This window comes from Oncorhynchus mykiss, chromosome 25 (genome assembly GCF_057628025.1).
Source record: "Oncorhynchus mykiss isolate SJ-2025 chromosome 25, ASM5762802v1, whole genome shotgun sequence".
Lineage (NCBI taxonomy): Eukaryota > Metazoa > Chordata > Actinopteri > Salmoniformes > Salmonidae > Oncorhynchus > Oncorhynchus mykiss.
Genome location: NC_143046.1, coordinates 59,731,250 through 59,751,933, shown reverse-complemented (window position 1 = coordinate 59,751,933; position 20,684 = coordinate 59,731,250). Strand labels below are relative to the sequence as shown.

Below are 20,684 nucleotides of genomic sequence, written 5' to 3'. Positions count from 1 at the left end.
TTTTTGATCGATCTGTTTTTGGGGAGGAGGCTTCCAGGGTCCTGTCTTCCCTATGTCAAGGTAATCGATCCATAACAGACTACTCTATTGAGTTTCGCACTCTTGCTGCCTCCAGTGGCTGGAACGAGCCGGCTTTGCTCGCTCGTTTTCTGGAGGGTCTCCGCGCAGAGGTAAAGGATGAGATTCTCTCCCGGGAGGTTCCTTCCAGCGTGGATTCCTTGATTGAACTCGCTATTCGCATTGAGCGACGGGTTGATCTTCGTCACCGAGCTCGTGGAAAGGAGCTCGCGTTCTCCGTTGCCCCCCTCTCCGCATCACTACCATCTTCCTCTGCCGGCTCGGGTGCTGAGCCTATGCAGCTGGGAGGTATCCGCATCTCGACTAAGGAGAGGGAACGGAGAATCACCAACCGCCTCTGTCTCTATTGCGGTTCTGCTGGTCATTTTGTCACTTCATGTCCAGTAAAAGCCAGAGCTCATCAGTAAGCGGAGGGCTACTGGTGAGCGCTACTACTCCTGTCTCTCCTTCAAGATCCTGCACTACCTTGTCGGTCCATCTACGCTGGACCGGTTCGTCAGCTTCCTGCAGTGCCTTAATAGACTCTGGGGCGGAGGGCTGTTTTATGGACGAGACCTGGGCTCGGGAACATGACATTCCTCTCAGACAGTTAAGGGAGTCCACGGCCTTGTTCGCCCTGGATGGTAGTCCTCTCCCCAGGATTCAGCGTGAGACGCTACCTTTAACCCTCACTGTTTCTGGTAATCATAGCGAAACCATTTCTTTTCGTTCACCTTTTACACCTGTTGTTTTGGGCCATCCCTGGCTAGTTTGTCATAATCCTTCCATTAATTGGTCTAGTAATTCTATCCTCTCCTGGAACGTCTCTTGTCATGTGAAATGTTTAATGTCTGCTATCCCTCCTGTTTCCTCTGTCTCTTCTTCCTTTCGGCCTCGCTAACGCTCCAGCTGTCTTTCAGGCATTAGTCAATGATGTCCTGAGAGACATGCTGAACATCTTTGTTTTCGTTTACCTTGACGATATCCTGATTTTTTCACCGTCACTCCAGATTCATGTTCAGCACGTTCGACGTGTCCTCCAGCGCCTTTTAGAGAATTGTCTTTTTGTGAAGGCTGAGAAGTGCTCTTTTCACGCCTCCTCCGTCACATTTCTCGGTTCTGTTATTTCCGCTGAAGGCATTAAGATGGATCCCGCTAAGGTCCAAGCTGTCATTGATTGGCCCGTCCCTAAGTCACGCGTCGAGCTGCAGCGCTTTCTCGGCTTCGCGAACTTCTATCGTCGTTTCATCCGTAATTTCGGTCAGGTGGAAACCGCGAACTGCTCGCCATCCGCTTAGCCCTAGGCGAATGGCGACAGTGGTTGGAGGGGGCGAACGTTCCTTTTGTCGTTTGGACTGACCATAGGAACCTTAAGTACATCCGTTCTGCCAAACGACTTAATGCGCGTCAGGCGCGCTGGGCGCTGTTTTTCGCTCGTTTCGAGTTCGTGATTTCTTATCGTCCGGGCTCTAAGAACACCAAGCCTGATGCTTTATCTCGTCTCTTCAGTTCTTCAGTAGCCTCCACTGACCCCGAGGGGATTCTCCCTGAGGGGCGTGTTGTCGGGTTGACTGTCTGGGGAATTGAGAGGCAGGTAAAGCAAGCACTCACTCAAACTCCGTCGCCGCGCGCTTGTCCTAGGAACCTTCTTTTCGTTCCCGTTCCTACTCGTCTGGCCGTTCTTCAGTGGGCTCACTCTGCCAAGTTAGCCGGCCACCCTGGCGTTCGGGGCACGCTTGCTTCCATTCGCCAGCGTTCTTGGTGGCCCACCCGGGAGCATGACACGCGTCGCTTCGTGGCTGCTTGTTCGGTCTGCGCGCAGACTAAGTCCGGTAACTCCCCTCCTGCCGGCCGTCTCAGGCCGCTTCCCATTCCCTCTCGACCGTGGTCTCACATCGCCTTAGATTTTGTCACCGGACTGCCTTCGTCAGCGGGGAAGACTGTTATTCTTACGGTTGTCGACAGGTTCTCTAAGGCGGCTCATTTTATTCCCCTTGCTAAGCTTCCTTCTGCTAAAGAGACGGCACAAATCATCATCGAGAATGTTTTCAGAATTCATGGCCTTCCGTCAGACGTCGTTTCGGACAGAGGTCCGCAATTCACGTCTCAATTTTGGAGGGAGTTTTGCCGTTTGATTGGGGCTTCCGTCAGTCTCTCTTCCGGCTTTCACCCCCAGTCTAACTGTCAAGCAGAACGGGCCAATCAGACTATTGGTCGCATCTTACGCAGTCTTTCTTTTCGCAACCCTGCGTCTTGGTCAGAACAGCTCCCCTGGGCAGAATACACCCACAACTCGCTTCCTTCGTCTGCGACCGGGCTATCTCCTTTTCAGAGTAGCCTCGGGTACCAGCCTCCGCTGTTCTCATCTCAGTTCGCCGAGTCCAGCGTCCCCTCCGCTCAGGCTTTTGTCCAACGTTGCGAGCGCACCTGGAAGAGGGTCAGGTCTGCACTTTGCCGTTATAGGGCGCAGACTGTGAGAGCTGCTAATAAGCGTAGAACTAAGAGTCCTAGATATTGTCGCGGTCAGAGAGTTTGGCTCTCCACTCAGAACCTTCCCCTCAAGACCGCTTCTCGCAAGTTGACCCCGCGGTTCATTGGTCCTTTCCGTATTTCTCAGATCATTAATCCTGTCGCAGTGCGACTTCTTCTTCCGCGATATCTTCGTCGCGTCCACCCGGTCTTCCATGTCTCCTGTGTCAAGCCCGTTCTTCGCGCCCCCGCTCGTCTTCCCCCCCCCCCCCCCCATCCTTGTCGAGGGCGCATCCATCTACAGGGTCCGTAGGATTTTGGACATGCGTCCTCGGGGCCGTGGTCATCAGTACCTAGTAGATTGGGAGGGGTACGGTCCTGAGGAGAGGAGTTGGGTTCCCTCTCGGGACGTGCTAGACCGTGCGCTGATCGATGATTTCCTCCGTTGCCGCCAGGTTTCCTCCTCGAGTGCGCCAGGAGGCGCTCGGTGAGTGGGGGGGTACTGTCATGTATTGTCATGTTGTGTCTTGTTTCTGTCCTTTCTCTTCACCCTGTCTCCCTCTGCTGGTCGTTTTAGGTTACCTTTTCTCCCCCTCTTTCCCCCAGCTGTTCCTTGTCTCCTCCTAACTACCTCGTCACCCCTTTTCCCACCTGTTCCCTTTTTCCCTCTGATTAGTCCTCTATATCTCTCTCTGTTTTTGTTTCTGTCTTTGTCGGATTCTTGTTTGTGTTATTCATGCCTGAACCAGACTATCGTCATGTTTGCTGCAACCTTGTCCTGTCCTGTCGGAATCTGCCGGTCCATCTGAGCCTACCTATGTTTTGTTATTAAAGAAGCTCTGTTTACGTTAATTCGCTTTTGGGTCCTCATTCACGCACCGTAACACACACAATACCCCATAATGTCAAAGTGGAATTTTGTTTATAGAACATTTTAGAAATGAATACAAAATGTAAAGCTGAAATGTCTTGAGGCAAATAGTATTCAACCCCTTTGTTATGGCAAGCCTAAGTAAGTGCTTAACAAATCGCATAATAAGTTGCGTGGACTCATTCTGTTTTCAATAATAGTGGTTAACATTATTTTTTGAATGACTACCTCATCTCTGTAACCCACACATACAGTTATCTGTAAGGTCCCTCAATTGAGCAGTGAATTTCAAGCACAGAGAAGACCAGGGAGGTTTTTCAATGCCTCGAAAATAAGGGCACCGATTGGCAGATGTGTAAAAATTTAAAAAAGCAGACACTGAATATCCCTTTGAGCATGGTGAAGTTATTAATTACACTTTGGAAGATGTATTAATACACCCAGTCATTACAAAATTTCAGGCATCCTTCCTACCTCAGTTGTTCGAGAGGAAGGAAACTGCTCAGGGATTTTACCATGAGGCCAATGGTGACTTTAAAACAGTTAAGAGTTTAATGGCTGTGCTATGAGAACTGAGGATGTATCAACAACATTGTAGTTACTCCACAATGCTAACCTAAATGACAGAGTGAAAAGAAGGAAACCTGTACCGAATACAAATGTTCCAAAACATGCATCCTGTTTGCAACAAGGCACTTAAGGAATACTGCAAATAATGTGTCAAAGAAGGTAACTTTTTGTCCTGAATGCAAAGTGTTATGTTTGGGGCAAATCCAACACATCACGGAGTAACGCTCTTCATATTTGTCATCGGCAAGAACTAGGGAGTTTTCTTTTATTGCTAAAAAGAAACGGAATACAACTATAAGCACAGGCAAAATTCTAGAGGAAAACCTGGTTCAATCTGCTTTCCACAGACCACTGGGAGATTAATTCACCTTTCAGCAGGACAAGGCCAATTCAACACTGGAGTTGCTTACCAAGATGACATTGAATGTTCCCGAGTGGCCTAGTTACAGTCTTGACTTAAATAGGCTTAGAAATCTGTGGCAAGATTTGAAAATGGCATTCGAGCAATGTTCAACTATCAACTTGACAGAGCTTGAAGAACTTTTTTTAAGAATAATGGACAAATATTTGCAGCCAAAGGTGCTTCTTCAAAGTATTGATTTAGGGGTTTGATTACTTATGTAAATTAGATATTTCTGTATTTCAATAAATTTGCAAACATTTCTAAAAACATGTTTTCACTTTCATTATGGGGTGTTGTCTGTAGATGGGTGAGAGAAAAAACATGTATTTAATGCATTATGAATTCAGTCTGTAACACAGACTAGGGGTATGAACACTTTCTCAAGGCACTGTATTTGTAGGGGCTACATGTTTTTTTTTATATGTTAAAGGCAAGCAATAGGCAGGATAAATTATCAGTTTCCTCAGTGACCGCATGGCCCAGTGTTTACACTACTGACCCCTGTACACACAGGCCCTATGCCTGTCGGCATGAGTTTGAATCCAGCCAACTGCCTTTTGACTCATGGATGAATGTCTATTGCTGCATTAATTCTGCGTGGTTACAGGGTTAAAACAGAAACAACTTCTGGCGACGACAGAGATGGCCGCCTCGCTTCGCATTCCTACAAAACTATGCAGTTTTTTTTTTTTTTCGTGTTATTTCTTCCATTGGTACCCCAGGTAATCTTAGGTTTTATTACATACAGTCGGGAGGAACTATTGGATATAAGAGTAACATCAACTCACCATCATTACGATCAGGAATACGACTTTCCCGAAACGGATCCTCTGTTTTGCCCACCACCCAGGACAATGGATCAGATCCCAGCCGGCGAACCAAAACAACGATGCCGTAAAGGGGGCAGACGAGGCAGTTTTCTGGTCAGGCTCCGGAGATGGGCACATCGTGCACCGCTCCCGAGCATACTACTCGCCAATGTCCAGTCTCTTGACAACAAGGTTGATGAAATCCGTGCAAGGGTAGCATTCCAGAGAGACATAAGAGACTGTAACGTTCTTTGCTTCACGGAAACATGGCTCACTCGATCATAATCACAGTCGTGTATATTCCCCCCCAAGCAGACACATCGACGGCCCTGAAAGAACTTCATTTGACTCTATGTAAACTGGAAACCACATATCCTGAGGCTGCATTCATTGTAGCCTTCATTGTAGCCTCAGATTCTATCAGCATATCAATTGTGCAACCAAGGCTGGTAAAACCCTGGATCATTGTTATTCTAACGTCCGTGACACATATAAGGCCCTATCGCCCTCCTTTCGGAAAAGCTGACCACAACTCCATTTTGTTGCAACCAGCCTATAGGCAGAAACTAAAACGGGAAGCTCCCGCGCTCAGGTCTGTTCAACGCTGGTCCGACCAATCTGATTCCATGCTTCAAGATTGTTTCGATCACGTGGATATGTTCCGCATTGCGTCAAACAACAACATTGACAAATACGCTGATTCGGTGAGCGAGTTTATTAGCAAGTGCATCGGCGATGTCGTACCCACAGCTACTATTAAAACATTCCCAAACCAGAAACTGTGGATTGATGGCAGCATTTGCGCAAAACTGAAAGCGCGAACCACTGCTTTTAATGAGGGCAAGGTGACCGGAAACATGACCGAATACAAACAGCTATAAACAGCTGTAGCTATTCCCTCCGCAAGGCAATCAAACAAGCTAAGCGTCATTATAGAGACAAAATAGAGTCGCAATTCAACGGCTCAGACACGAGGTATGTGGCAGGGTCTACAGTCAATCACGGATTACAAAAAGAAAAACCAGCCTTGTCGCGGGCCAGGATGTCTTGCTCCCAGACAGACTAAACAACTTCTTTGCTCGCTTTGAGGACAATACAGTGCCACTGACACGGCCTGCTACCAAAACCTGCGGACTCTCCTTCACTGCAGCCGACGTGAGTAAAACACCTAACAAATGTGTTAACCCTCGCAAGGCTGCTGGCCCAGATGGCATCCCCGGCTGCGTCCTCAGAGCTTGTGCAGACCAGTTGGCTGGTGTGTTTACGGACATATTCAATCAATCCAGTCTGCTGTTCCCACATGCTTCAAGAGGGCCACCATTATTTTCTGTTCCCAAGAAAGCTAAGGTAACTGAGTACCGCCCCGTAGCACACACTTTCGTCATCATGAAGTGCTTGAGAGACTAGTCAAGGACCACATCACCTCCACCCTACCCGACACCCTAGACCCACTCCAATTTGCTTACCGCCCCAATAGGTCCACAGACGACGCAATCGACACCACATTGCACACTGCCCTAACACATCTGGACATGAGAAATACCTATGTGAGAATGCTGTTCATTGACTACAGCTCAGCATTTAACACCATAGTACCCTCCAAACTCGTCATCAAGCTCGAAACCCTGGGTCTCGACCCCACCCTGTGCAACTGGGTACTAGACTTCCTGACGGGCTGCCCCCAGGTGGTGAGGGTAGGTAACAACATCTCTATCCCGCTGATTCTCAACACTGGGGCCCCACGGGTGCGTTCTGAGTCCTCTCCTGTACTCCCTGTTCACCCACGACTGCGTGGCCATGCACGCCTCCAACTCAATCATCAAGTTTGCAGACGACACTACAGTGGTAGGCTTGATTACCAACAACGACGAGATGGCCTACAGGGAGGAGGTGAGGGCCCTCAGAGTGTGGTGTCAGGAAAATAACCTCACACTCAACGTCAAGAAAACAAAGGAGATGATCGTGGACTTCAGGAAACAGCAGAGGGAGCACCCTCCTATCCACATCGACGGGACAGTAGTGGAGAGGGTAGTAAGTTTTAAATTCCTCGGCGTACACATCGTGGACAAACTGAATTGGTCCACCCACACAGACAGCGTGGTGAAGAAGGCGCAGCAGCGCCTCGTGGCGGCAGAAGAAATTCGGCTAGTTAACCAAAAACACTCAGAAACCTTTACAGATGCACAATCAAGAGCATCCTGTCGGGCTGTACCACCACCTGGTACGGCAACTGCTCCGCCCAGAATTGTAAGGCTCACCAGAGGGTAGTAAGGTCTGCACAACGCATCACTGGGGGCAAACTACCTGCCCTCCAGGACACCTACATGACCCGATGTCACAGGAAGGCCATAAAGATCATCAAGGAAAACAACCACCCGAGCCACTGCCTGTTCACCTCGATATCATCCAGAAGGCGAGGCCAGTACAGGTGCATCAAAGCAGGGACCGAGAGACTGAAAAACAGCTTCTATCTCAAGGCCATCAGACTGTTAAACAGTCACCACTAACATTGAGTGACTGCTGCCAACATACGGACTCAACTCCAGCCACTTTAATAATGGAAAAATTGCTGAAAAATGTATTGCTAGCCACTTTAAACAATGGCACTTTATATAATGTTTACATACCCTACATTACTCATCTCATATGTACAGTGGGGCAAAAAAGTATTTAGTCAGCCACCAATTGTGCAAGTTCTCTCACTTAAAAAGATGAGAGGCCTGTAATTTTCATCATAGGTACACTTCGACTATGACAGACAAAATGAGAAGAAAAACCCCAGAAAATCACATTGTAGGATTTTTAATGAATTTATTTGCAAATGATGGTGGAAAATAAGTATTTGGTCAATAACAAAAGTTTATCTCAATACTTTGTTATATACCCTTTGTTGGCAATGACAGAGGTCAAACGTTTTCTGTAAGTCTTCACAAGGTTTTCACACACTGTTGCTGATATTTTGGCCCATTCCTCCATGCAGATCTCCTCTAGAGCAGTGATGTTTTGGGGCTGTTGCTGGGCAACACGGACTTCCAACTCCATCCAAAGATTTTCTGTGGGGTTAAGATCTGGAGACTGGCTAGGCCACTCCAGGAGCTTGAAATGCTTCTTACGAAGCCACTCCTTCATTGCCCGGGCGGTGTGTTTGGGATCATTGTCATGCTGAAAGACCCAGCCACGTTTCATCTTCAATGCCCTTGCTGATGGGAGGAGGTTTTCACTCAAAATCTCACAATACATGGCCCCATTCATTCTTTCCTTTACACGGATCAGTCGTCCTGGTCGCTTTGCAGAAAAACAGCCCCAAAGCATGATGTTTCCACCCCAATGCTTCACAGTAGGTATGGTGTTCTTTGGATGCAACTCAGCATTCTTTGTCCTCCAAACACGACGAGTTGAGTGTTTACCAAAAAGTTATATTTTGGTTTCATCTGACCATATGACATTATCCCAATCTTCTTCTGGATCATCCAAATGCTCTCTAGCAAACTTCAGACGGGTCTGGACATGTACTGGCTTAAGCAGGGGGACACGTCTGGCACTGCAGGATTTGAGTCCCTGGCGGCGTATTGTGTTACTGATGGTAGGCTTTGTTACTTTGGTCCCAGCTCTCTGCAGGTCATTCACTAGGTCCCCCCAAGTGGTTCAGGGATTTTTGCTCACCGTTCTTGTGATCATTTTGACCCCACGGGGTGAGGTCTTGCGTGGAGCCCCAGATCGAGGGAGATTATCAGTGGTCTTGTATGTCTTCCATTTCCTAATAATTGCTCCCACAGTTGATTTCTTCAAACCAAGCTGCTTACCTATTGCAGATTCAGTCTTCCCCAGCCTGGTGCAGGTCTACAATTTTGTTTCTGGTGTCCTTTGACAGCTTTTTGGTCTTGGCCATAGTGGAGTTTGGAGTGTGACTGTTTGAGGTTGTGGACAGGTGTCTTTTATACTGATAACAAGTTCAAACAGGTGCCATTAATACAGGTAACGAGTGGAGGACAGAGGAGAGCCAGAAATCTGTGAGAGCCAGAAATCTTGCTTGTTTGTAGGTGACCAAATACTTATTTTCCACCATAATTTGCAAATAAATTCATAGAAAATCCTACAATGTGATTTTCTGGATTTTTTTCCCCTCATTTTGTCTGTCATAGTTGAAATGTACCTATGATGAAAATTACAGGCCTCTCTCATCTTTTTAAGTGGGAGAACTTGCACAATTGGTGGCTGACTAAATACTTTTTTGCCCCACTGTATATACTGTACCCGATACTATCTACTGCATCTTGCCTATGCCGTTCTGTACTATCACTCATTCATATATTTTGATGTCCATATTCTTCATTCCTTTACACTTGTGTGTATAAGGTAGTTGTTGTGAAATTGTTAGGTTAGATTACTCGTTGGTTATTACTGCATTGTCGGAACTAGAAGCACAAGCATTTCGCTACATTAAGTTAAGGTTGGGACTATGTAAAACAAAATAATTTTAAAAACGATGTGCCTATGTATCATTAGTTTTGTTAGTGCTTTCAAGAGTGCTGTGAACTGCCATAGCGCAGTGGTCTAAGCAGCACGCTCCGGCTACAAGCCTCACGAGTTAGTCCCCAATGCTGGGCTATATTGTAACCAGCCTGAGCCTACTTAGGTCCAGAAGTTGAAATGCATTTATAGTCTGATAATTTACACATCAAATAAAAGTGTCTCAGCTCAATCGAAATAGTCTTTGGATCCACATCGAAGACCACAACTATGCTGAACAAAAATATAAACTCAACATGCAACAATTTCAAAGATTTTACAGAGTTACAGTTAATATAAGGATATCAGTCAATTGAAATAAATAAATTAGGTCCTAATCTATGGATTTCATATGACTGGGAATACTGATATGCATCTGTTGGTTACAGATACCTTTATTTAAAAAATGTGAGGCTTGGATCAGAAAACCAGTCCACATCTGGTGTGACCACCATTTGCCTCATGCACCGCGACACATCTCCTTCACATAGAGTTAATCAGGCTGTTGATTGTGGAATGTTGTCGTGGATGTTGATCAAGAGCATCGCAAACATGCTCAATGGGTGACAATGTCTGGTTAGTATGCAGGCCATGGAAGACCTGAAACATTTTCAGTTTACAGGAATTGTGTACAAATCCTTGTGACATGGGGCCGTGCATTATCATGATGAAACATGAGGTGATGGTGGCGGATGAATGGCACGACAATGGGCCTCAGGATCTCATGACGATATCTCTGTGCATTCAAATTTCCATTGATAAAATGCCATTGTCTTTGTTGTGCATGGCTTATGTCTGCCCATACCATAACCCCACTGGCGGGACACTCTGTTCACAACGTTGACAGCAAACCGCTCGCCCGCACAACGCCATACATGTACACATGGTCTGCGGTTATGAGGCCAGTTGGACGTACTGCCAAATTCTCTAAAACGAGGTTGGAAGCAGCTTGTGGTAGAGAAATGAACTTTAAATTATCTGACAACAGCTCTGGTGAACATTCCTGGAGTCAGCATGCCAATTTCACTTTCCCTTAACTTGAGATGTGTGGCATTGTGTTATGTGACAAAACTGCCTATTTAAAGAGTGGCCTTTTGTCACCAGCACAAGGTGCACCTATGCAATGATCATGCTGTTTAATCAGCTTCTTGATATGCCACACCTGTCAGGTGGATGGATTATCTTAGCAAAGGAGAAATTCTCACTAACGGGTATAATGTGCATATGGAGAATTTTGTTGATCTTTTATTTCAGCTCATGAAATAAAACCCTTTACATATTGCATTTATATTTGTGAGTATATACTGACAAATTATGCATAGCCTATCTATAAAACGTGAACGACATCCACACTGAAGGAAATGTTATCGTTCTACAGTAGGCCTACATCTGCCAATCAACGGATGGCCCAAATCAGCTGATAAACTCAGCCAGGGAAACCCAGTAGCCTATTATGGCTTTTCACACCTTTCATTAATTGACAATCGATAGGCTAACAGGTAGCCTACAGAATGTAGCGTATTGGAATATTATCAAATAACAAGGGGCCTATTGAAACCATCGATGGCACTATATTATCGCCAGATGTCTCGTTAAACCATCAACACGGCTAAATTCACACGCACAGCTGATCTCAATTGCAACCATTGCATACACGGTAGGCTTGTACTGTATGTGCTCAGCTGCAGTGAAGGCCGCAGCCCGAACCGCTAAACTACTGCATGCCACGATTGAAGGTAATTTTGACCTTACCCATACACTTGACACTTCTATGTCATGGCCCAGTGGAGACCAATATCTATCTTGTGTTATTAAGCTGTATAAAATGATGGTTGACGCGTATGGCTGCATTTCAGATCCATGTTTAATGTTTTAAGGTCTATAGTGTTTGAGCGAGCGAGAGAAAATGATTTTGATAGCAAATCCTGATCCCAATGACTCGACTGCCCCCGCATGGAGAGAAAGACAACTGCTCTTTTTTAGGGACTCTCAAGGCTCATTTGAAATTCTTGATGCAGCAGGAACATTCTCTGCGACAAAAGAGTGATCAAGTTAAGATCCGACATCCGTAAATCAAAGATTTCCAGAATGGTAAATTCAAATAAGCCTAAGTCAAATCAAGCCTAAGTCAAATCAAGAGGTCCCAACTTCCTGCACACTGCTTGCTTGCATAAATTGGGCCAACGTTTTCAATTGTGATGCTAACGTTGTGTTCTGCTGACCTTTAAGAGGTTGCCAAGATGCACTACATGACCAAAACTATGTGGACACCTGTTCATCGAACATCTCATTCCATAATCATGGGCATTAATATGGAGTTGGTCCCCCCTTTGCTGCTATAAGAGCCTCCACTCTTCTGGGAAGGCTTTCCACTAGATGTTGGAACATTGCTGCAGGGACTTGCATTCATTCATCCACGAGCATTAGTGAGGTCGGGCACTGATGTTGGACGATTAGGACTGGCACGCAGTCGGCGTTCCAATTCAGCCAAAAGGTGCTCGATGATGTTGAGGTCAGGGCTCCGATCTCATCAAACCATTTCTGTATGGACCTCGCTTTGTTCACTGGGGCATTGTCGTGTTGATACACGAAAAGGCCTTCCCCAAATTGTTGCCACAAAGTTAGAAGTCATTGTCTAGAATGTCATTGTATGCTGTAGCGTTAAGATTTCCCTTCACTAGAAGGGTCCAAACCATGAAGAACAGCCCCAGATCATTATTCCTCCTCCACCAAACGTTATAGTTGGTACTATGCGTTGTGGCAGGTAGCGTTCTCCTGGCATCCGCCAAACCCAGATTAGTCCGTTGGACTGCCAGATGGTGAAGCGTGATTCATCAGTCCAGAGAACACGTTTCCACTGCTCCAGGGTCCAATGGCAGCGAGCTTAACACCACTCCAGCCGACGCTTGGCATTGCTCATGGTGATCTTATACTTGTGTGCGGGTGCACGAACATGGAGACCCATTTCATGAAGCTCCAGATGATTTGCTTCCAGAGGCAGTTTGGAACTCGGTAGTGAGTGTTGCAACCGAGGACAGACAATTTTTACGCACTTCAGCCATCGATGGTCCCGTTCTATGAGCTCGTGTGGCCTACCACTTTGCGGCTGAGCCGTTGTGAAGTGGAAACGTCTCGAAGCATCAATAACAGCACTTACAGTTAATCAAGTCAGCTCTACTAGGTCAGAAATTTGATGAACTGACATATTGGAAAGGTGTGTGATGGGGCCACATTGGCCTTACTCCTTGCTCAGTGACTTTCAATCTACTGCTAATGTTTGTCTATGGAGATTGCATGGCGGTGTGCTCGAATTTATACACCTGTCAGCAATAGGTATGACTGAAATAGCCGAATCCACTAATTTGAAGAGGTGTCCACATACTTTTGTATATATGGTGTAACTTTATGGCTGTTAGACAATCTGGAATCAATTAAACAGGAAGCTTTGGCTTCACAACACCTGTCAACCATTGTCCAATATCCACCATATCTGAGTTTCAATGCTTTTAACTCTCCTTGTAGCCTGTCTCACTAAAAGGCCTACCTTGGAGCAAAAGGATGTCACATGACCATCACTACTGCAGTCATGTTTTACTGATTTCACAGAGAGTGACCCCTCCCTGCTTTCATGTTTCACATATTAGTTATCATATGCTGTGAAGTGTGGTGAGCTAGATTTGATCGATCTTCATCTATCGGACCTTTATTAGACATGTGAATCTCTCCTATGAATCTAACCCAAGTTCTGAAGGGGAGTTTAATCACTGCTTTGAAGGGGAAATCAATACAAAAAAACACAGTGGGTGTGTGAAGTTAAGAATGCATTTACTGTCATATTAAACTTTTTTTGTGAGAAGTGAGGGGTGCTTTGAATTGTTGAGGGTTAGGGTGACTGGTGAGAGATGACGGAAGAGGAGCTCATTCCAACCTCTTCCTCACTGCTCTCGTTCTCTCTGTTTCCGTGCTGTCGACCTCTCTCTGTTTCTCTCTCTCGCTCTCCCTCCCTCTCCCCTCCCCACCTCTCTTTCTCTCTCCTTCCCACAGATCCACATCATTGACTTTGATGATGAGAATAACATCATTAGTAAGAGCGTCCTGCTGCACCAGGCAGGGGAGATATGGCACATCAGCGCCAGTCCTGCAGATAAAGCCGTGCTGTCGACCTGCTACAACAAAAGTGAGGCTTCCGCACTCCCGTTGCATCTCGTTCCTTTCTTCTCTCACTAACACACTCACACACTCCCGTTGTATCAAGTCCCTTTCTTCTCTCACTAACACACTCACACACTCCTGTTGTATCAAGTCCCTTTCTTCTCTCACTAACACACTCACACACTCCCGTTGTATCAAGTCCCTTTCTTCTCTCACTAACACACTCACACACTCCTGTTGTATCAAGTCCCTTTCTTCTCTCACTAACACACTCACACACTCCCGTTGTATCTCGTTCCTTTCTTCTCTCACTAACACACTCACACACTCCCGTTGTATCAAGTCCCTTTCTTCTCTCACTAACACACTCACACACTCCCGTTGCATCTTGTCCCTTTCTTCTCTTCTCCTTTTCTTTCAGCCTGCCTGTTCGTCTGTCTGCCTCTCTCTCCTTTTCTTTCTCTCTGTCTGTCTGTCTGCCTCTCTGCCTCTCTCTCTCTCCTTTTCTTTCTCTCTGTCTGTCTGCCTCTCTTTCTCTCCGTCTCTGTCTGCCTCTCTGCCTCTCTCTCTCTCCTTTTCTTTCTCTCCATCTGTCTGCCTCTCTCTCTAGCTCTCCTTCTCCTTTTCTGTCTGTCTGCCTCTCTCTTATCTCTCCTTCTCCTTGTCTTTCTCTCCATCTGTCTGCCTCTCTCCTTCTCCTTTTCTTTCTCTCCGTCTGTCTGCCTCTCTCTCTCTTATCTCCTTCTCCTTTTCTTTCTCTCCGTCTGTCTTCCTGCCTCTCTCTTATCTCTCCCTTCTTTTTTCAGTCTTTTTTTCCTGTCTTTATGTCACTAGTCTCTCTCACAAATAGGGGCCAGAGTTTTTGCTGCTGAAGTCATGTGTAAAGGAAAAACTAAGGGTCCCATAAGGTATAGCTACTGAATTCTGTCTTGACCTGAAAGGATGTTATTTAAGGTAGCCATCTAGGCAAGACAGTAAGAACCCTGTTAGCCAGCCATGTCCACCCCTGTCCATGGCCTAGATAGGACACACACACACACACGACATACAAGGCCAGACTCACACCATGCTCCCAACAATTTCACGCTAGCAATTATGCTAAAGTAACATGTCACATTTCCCTCACACTCCTTCTGCCAACAGTTGCCACGAGGCAATTAAAAATCTAAAGGAACATGACTATTTGGACGAGAGAGAGAAGAAAAAAATGTAATTAAATTTCTAAGTTCATTAGATGAATGCCTTTGGCCTTGGTGACAATCTAAATCACCTCTGGATGTACTGCCGTTTTGAAGAGAGAGACCGGGAGAGATGCATTGAAAACAAGGCTGTGATACACGATATGTCAGTGTGCAGTTCAAAAGAGAAATGTAATTGCCATTACATCCAATCTAATGGAGCAGCCCCAGTCAAAGAGAAGCGCAGTGGAGGAGTGAAGATCATATGCCCCAATTTTACCTACTAAGTCACTACTGCTGCTGCTGAGGCAAATTCATTTCTATCCACTATCTGATCTGAGAAGATAGGCTGTCTCTTGTGGAGGTGGTGTGGTTGGGGTGTGAACGTGGCATAGGGTGCGAACGTGGCATAGGGTGCAGTGGTAGACAGCGACGAGAGACTGCGAGAACAGGGAGGTGTGGAGGCCAGGGTAGGCCTCTAGGGGCAGCAGACACCAGAGGGAGAGAGGGCCACAGTCTCTCATTCTGTCTTTCTTATTCTCTCTTTCTCCCTCTCTCTCTTTCTCCTTCCCTCTCGCTCTCTCTCTTTCCATCTCTCTCTCTCTCTCTCTGTCTCTCTTGTCAGCTGGGCTCTACATGCTTCAGCTCACACGATGACAGCTCCCGTTAGAGCACAGAGACCAGACCACCCCACTGTAGACAGACACATGCATGTCACACACAAAATGTATATTTATGAATATTATTTCTGTGACTAGCTCCTGCTCTAACTACTCACTATTATACAAGAGATAATCAACAAGGGGCTATGCGTTCTCTGGAAAATAATGTATGACGTAGAAGGTTCCACGACGCACTAGCCCCGAGTTAATTATCCCACTTATACCAGGGCTATAATTAAGCAATAAAGCATGAGGGAGTGTGGTATATGGCCAATGTACCACAGCTAAGGGCTGTTCTTTTGCACGACGCAACACGGAGTGCCTGGATACAGCCATTAGCCGTGGTATATTGGCCATATAACACAAACCCCTGAGGTTCCCTATTGCTATTGCCAACGTAATTAGAACGCAGAAAATACATTTTTGCTCATACCTGTGGTACACGGTCTTATATACTATCAATCAGCATTCATATAATTTAACATATTTCATTGTCGAAATGTCAGTCAGGAAAGCAAATACTAGCTTTTTCAAGCAGAAATGTTCATCCTGTAGCTCTAACTAAAGTTTTGGGACACTGTAAAGTCCATGGAGAACAAGAGCATCTTCTACCAGCTGCCAACTGCACTGAGGCTAGGTAACATGGTCACCACCGATAAATCCATGATAATCGAAAATTTCAATAAGCATTTCTCTACGGCTGGCCATGCCTTCCTCCTGGCTACTCCAACCCCGGCCAACAGCTCCACCCCCCCGCAGCTACTCGCCCGAGCCTCCCCAGCTTTTCTTTCACTGAAATCCAGATAGCAGATATTCTGAAAGAGCTGCAAAACCTGGACCCATACAAATCAGCTGGGCTAGACAACCTGGACCCTCTCTTTCTAAAATTATTCCACCGCCATTGTTGCAACCCCTATTACCAGCCTGTTCAACCTCTCTTTCGTATCGTCCGAGATCCCTAAAGATTGAAAAGCTGCTGCGGTCATCTCCCTCTTCAAAGGGGGTGACACTCTAGACCCAAACTGCTATAGTCCTATATCTATCCTGCCCTGCCTCTCTAAGGTCTTCGAAAGCCAAGTTAATAAACAGATCACTGATAATTTCGAATCCCACCGTACCTTCTCCGCTGTGCAATCCGGTTTCCGAGCCGGTCACGGGTGCACCTCAGCCACCCTCAAGGTACTAAACAATATCATAACCACCATCGATAAAAGACAGTACTGTGCAGGCGTCTTCATAGACCTGGCCAAGGCTTTCGACTCTGTCAATCACCGTATTCTTATCGGCAGGCTCAATAGCCTTGGTTTCTCTAATGACTGCCTCGCCTGGCTCACCAACTACTTTGCAGACAGAGTTCAGTGTGTCAAATCGGAGGGCGTGTTGTCCGGTCTTCTGGCAGTCTCTATGGGGGTGCCACAGGGTTCAATTCTCGGGCCGACTCTTTTCTCTGTATATATCAATGATGTCGCTCTTGCTGCGGGTGATTCCCTGATCCACCTCTACGCAGACGACACCATTCTGTATACTTCTGGCCCTTACTTGGACACTGTGCTAACTAACCTCCAAACAAGCTTCAATGACATACAACACTCCTTCCGTGGCTTCCAACTGCTCTTAAATGCTAGTAAAACCAAATGCATGCTTTTCAACCGTTCGCTGCCCGCCCCCGCCCGTCTAGCATCACCACCCTGGACGGTTCTGACCTAGAATATGTGGACAACTATAAATAGCTAGGTGTCTGGCAAGACTGTAAACTCTCCTTCCAGACTCTATTCTATTTCGCAACAAAGCCTCCTTCACTCACGCCACCAAAGCTCTGCCTTATTTCACCTCACTGGTCACGATAACAACACCCACCCGTAGCACACGTTCCAGCAGGTATATCTCACTGATCATCCCCAAAGCCAACATCTCATTTGGCCGCCTTTCCTTCCAGTTCTCTCCTGCCAGTGACTGGAACAAATTGCAAAAATCACTGAAGCTGTAGACTTATATTTCGTCCACCAACTTTAAACATCAGCTATCTGAGCAGCTAACCGATCGCTGCAGCTGTACATAGTCCATCTGTAAATAGCCCACCCAATCTACCTACCTCATCCCCGTACTGTTTTTACTCACTTTTCTGCTCTTTTGCACACCAGTATCTCTACTTGCACATCACCTGCTCATTTATCACTCCAGTGTTAATCTGCTAAAATTGCAATTCTACGCTCCTATGGCCTATTTATTGCCTACCTCCTCATGCCTTTTGCAAACACTGTATATAGACTTTCTTTTCTCTACTGTGTCATTGACTTGTTTATTGTTTATTCTATGTTATTCCATGTGTAACTCTGTGTTGTCTGTCACACTGCTTTGCTTTATCATGGCCAGGTCGCAGTTGTAAATGAGAACGTGTTCTCAACTAGTCTACCTGGTTAAATAAAGGTAAAATATATATTTTTAAAGTAGCTAGCAATTTTATTATTCTATATTTTTTTGCCCTTTTTCTCCTCAATTTCGTGGTATCCAATTGTCCCATCGCTGCAACTCCCGTACGGACTCGGGAGAGGCGAAGGTCGAGAGCCGTGCGTCCTCCGAAACACAACCCAGACTCGAACCAGGATCTCTGCTTAGACCACTGCGCCACTCGGGAGGCAGCTAGCAAGTTTACTTGATAACCAAACAAACAGTCTTGCTAGTTTAGCTCCCAGCTTAGCTAACCAAACCATCAACTTGCTATTGCCGATAATGCTTTCAATTCAACTTTCGCTTTAAAAAGCAGCTCAAGCATAGAACATGTAAGAATTAATTTCATAGCCATTGAATTATAACTTGCATTATAAATAAATAATTTACGCTCTACAATGCCATACAAGCCAATCAGAAATGAGTATTCAACAATGCCATGCCATGGTATAAACTCAATTATAAAACTGGTTGTTTGAACCCTGGATGCTGATTGGTTGATAGCAGGGAGTTATTCATGATAATTCCCGCAAAATTCTATTGTAAGTATAAATGTGCTTCCACTGTCCCACAGCCCAGCCAGGCGTTCATAAACTTAATCTGCCCTGCGTGTGAACATGACGAGACTAACAGCTTCTCTTAGCCAGGCAAATTAATTTATCAGGATCATTATAATGGATATATCCAAAGAATTGGCAATGTATACTGAACAATAATATAAACGCAACATGTGAAGTGTTGGTCCGATGTTTCATGAGCTGAAATTAACAATCCCAGAACATATCCATACGCCCAAATAGCTTCTTTCCCTCCAATTTTGTGCACAAATGTGTTTACATCCCTGTTGGTGAGCATGTCTCTTTTGCCAATATAATCCATCCACAGTTGTGGCATATCAAAAAGTTGCTTAAACTGCATGATCACTACACAGGTGCACCTTGTGCTGGGGACAATAAAAGACCACTCTAAAATGTGCAGTTTTGTCACAAAACACAATGTCACAGATGTCTCAAGTTTTGAGGGAGTGTGCAATTGGTATGCAAGAATGTGCACTTTTTAACTTTTATTTAACTAGGCAAGTCAGTTAATAACATCCTTATTTACAATGATTGCCTACACCGGCCAAACCCAGATGACACACCCAATCACGACCAGTTGTGGTACAGCCTGGATTTGAACCAGGGTGTCTGTAGTGCCTTAGACCGCTGTGCCACTTGGGAGCATGCAGTCATTTCTCTACCATAAGCTAACTCCAATGTCGTTTTAGAGAATTTAGCAGTACATCCATCCAGAACTCACAACCGCAGACCACATGTAACCACGCTAGCCCAGGACCTCCACAACCGGCTTCTTCACCTGCAGGATTGTCTGAGATCAGCCACCCGGACAGCTGATGAAACTGAGGCTAAATACACTGTGGAGAAGTTATCAATTATGCTTTGGATGATGTATCAATACACACAGTTACTACAAAGATACAGGCGTCCTTCCTAACTCAGTTGCTGGAGAGGACTGAAACAGCTCAGGGATTTCACCATGAGGCCAATGTTGACTTTAAAACAGTTACAGAGTTTAATGTCTGTGATAGGAGAAAACTGAGGATGTATCAACAACATTGTAGTTACTCCACAATACTAACGTAAATGACAGAGTGGAAGACTGTACAGAATAAAAATATTCCAAAACATTCGCAATAAGGCACCAAAACAATACTGCACATAGTTGATTTTATTAAAACACATAGGGTGTCTATATATGGGAAAAATACACATTTAAAAATGTTCAGCAGTCGATTTTTTTTAGTCTGTGACAGATCAAATACATCAACACAGTTGTGAAGAGGGCACGACAATGCCTCTTCCCTCCTTTTCGAGCATTGTAGTGGCTGCATCATGTTATGGGTATGCTTGTCAGTAGAGCTAAGCACAGGGGAATTCCTAAAGAAAAACCTGGTTATCTGCTTTCCAGCAAACACTGGGAGACAAACTCAAATCCAATTTAATTTCACTTTACCGTGAAATGCTTACTCACGAGCCCATGGTTAGCAGATGTTAATGCGAGTGTAGCGAAATGCTTGTGCTTCTAGTTCCGACAGTACAGTAATATCTAACAAGTAATCTAACAAATTCACAACGACTACCTTATACACACATGTAAAGGGATGAATAAGAATATGTACATATAAATATACGGATGAGCGATGGCCGTGTGGCATAGGCAAGATGCAGTAGTAGATGGTATAGAATACAGTATATACATATGAGATGAGTAATGTAGGATATGTAGACATTATTAAAGTGACATTATTTAAAGTGACTAGTGATACCTTTATTAAATCCCATGTTAAATGTAATAAAGTGGTAAGAGATTTGAGTCTGTATGTTGGCAGCAGCCACTCTACGTTAGTGATGGCTGTTTAACAGTCTGATGGCCTTGAGATAGAAGCTGTTTTTCAGTCTCTCGGTCCCAGATTTGATGCACCTGTACTGACCTCACCTTCTGGATGATAGCGGGGTGAACAGGCAGTGGCTCGGGTAGTTTTTGTCCTTGATCTTT

The 20,684-nt window shown here is 45.4% G+C and overlaps 1 protein-coding gene across 6 annotated transcripts in view; it reads left to right on the top strand.

The window, feature by feature from the left end:
- LOC110505385 (EARP-interacting protein homolog) overlaps nucleotides 1–20,684 on the top strand; it is a 99,048-nt gene that overhangs the window by 4,890 nt on the left and 73,474 nt on the right. For all 6 annotated transcript variants that reach the window (XM_090220655.1, XM_090220654.1, XM_036962853.2 and 3 more), the window contains one exon: nucleotides 13,733–13,865. In XM_090220655.1, the coding sequence (XP_090076781.1) occupies nucleotides 13,733–13,865 (133 nt within the window). The remainder of the gene's footprint in view (nucleotides 1–13,732; nucleotides 13,866–20,684) is intronic.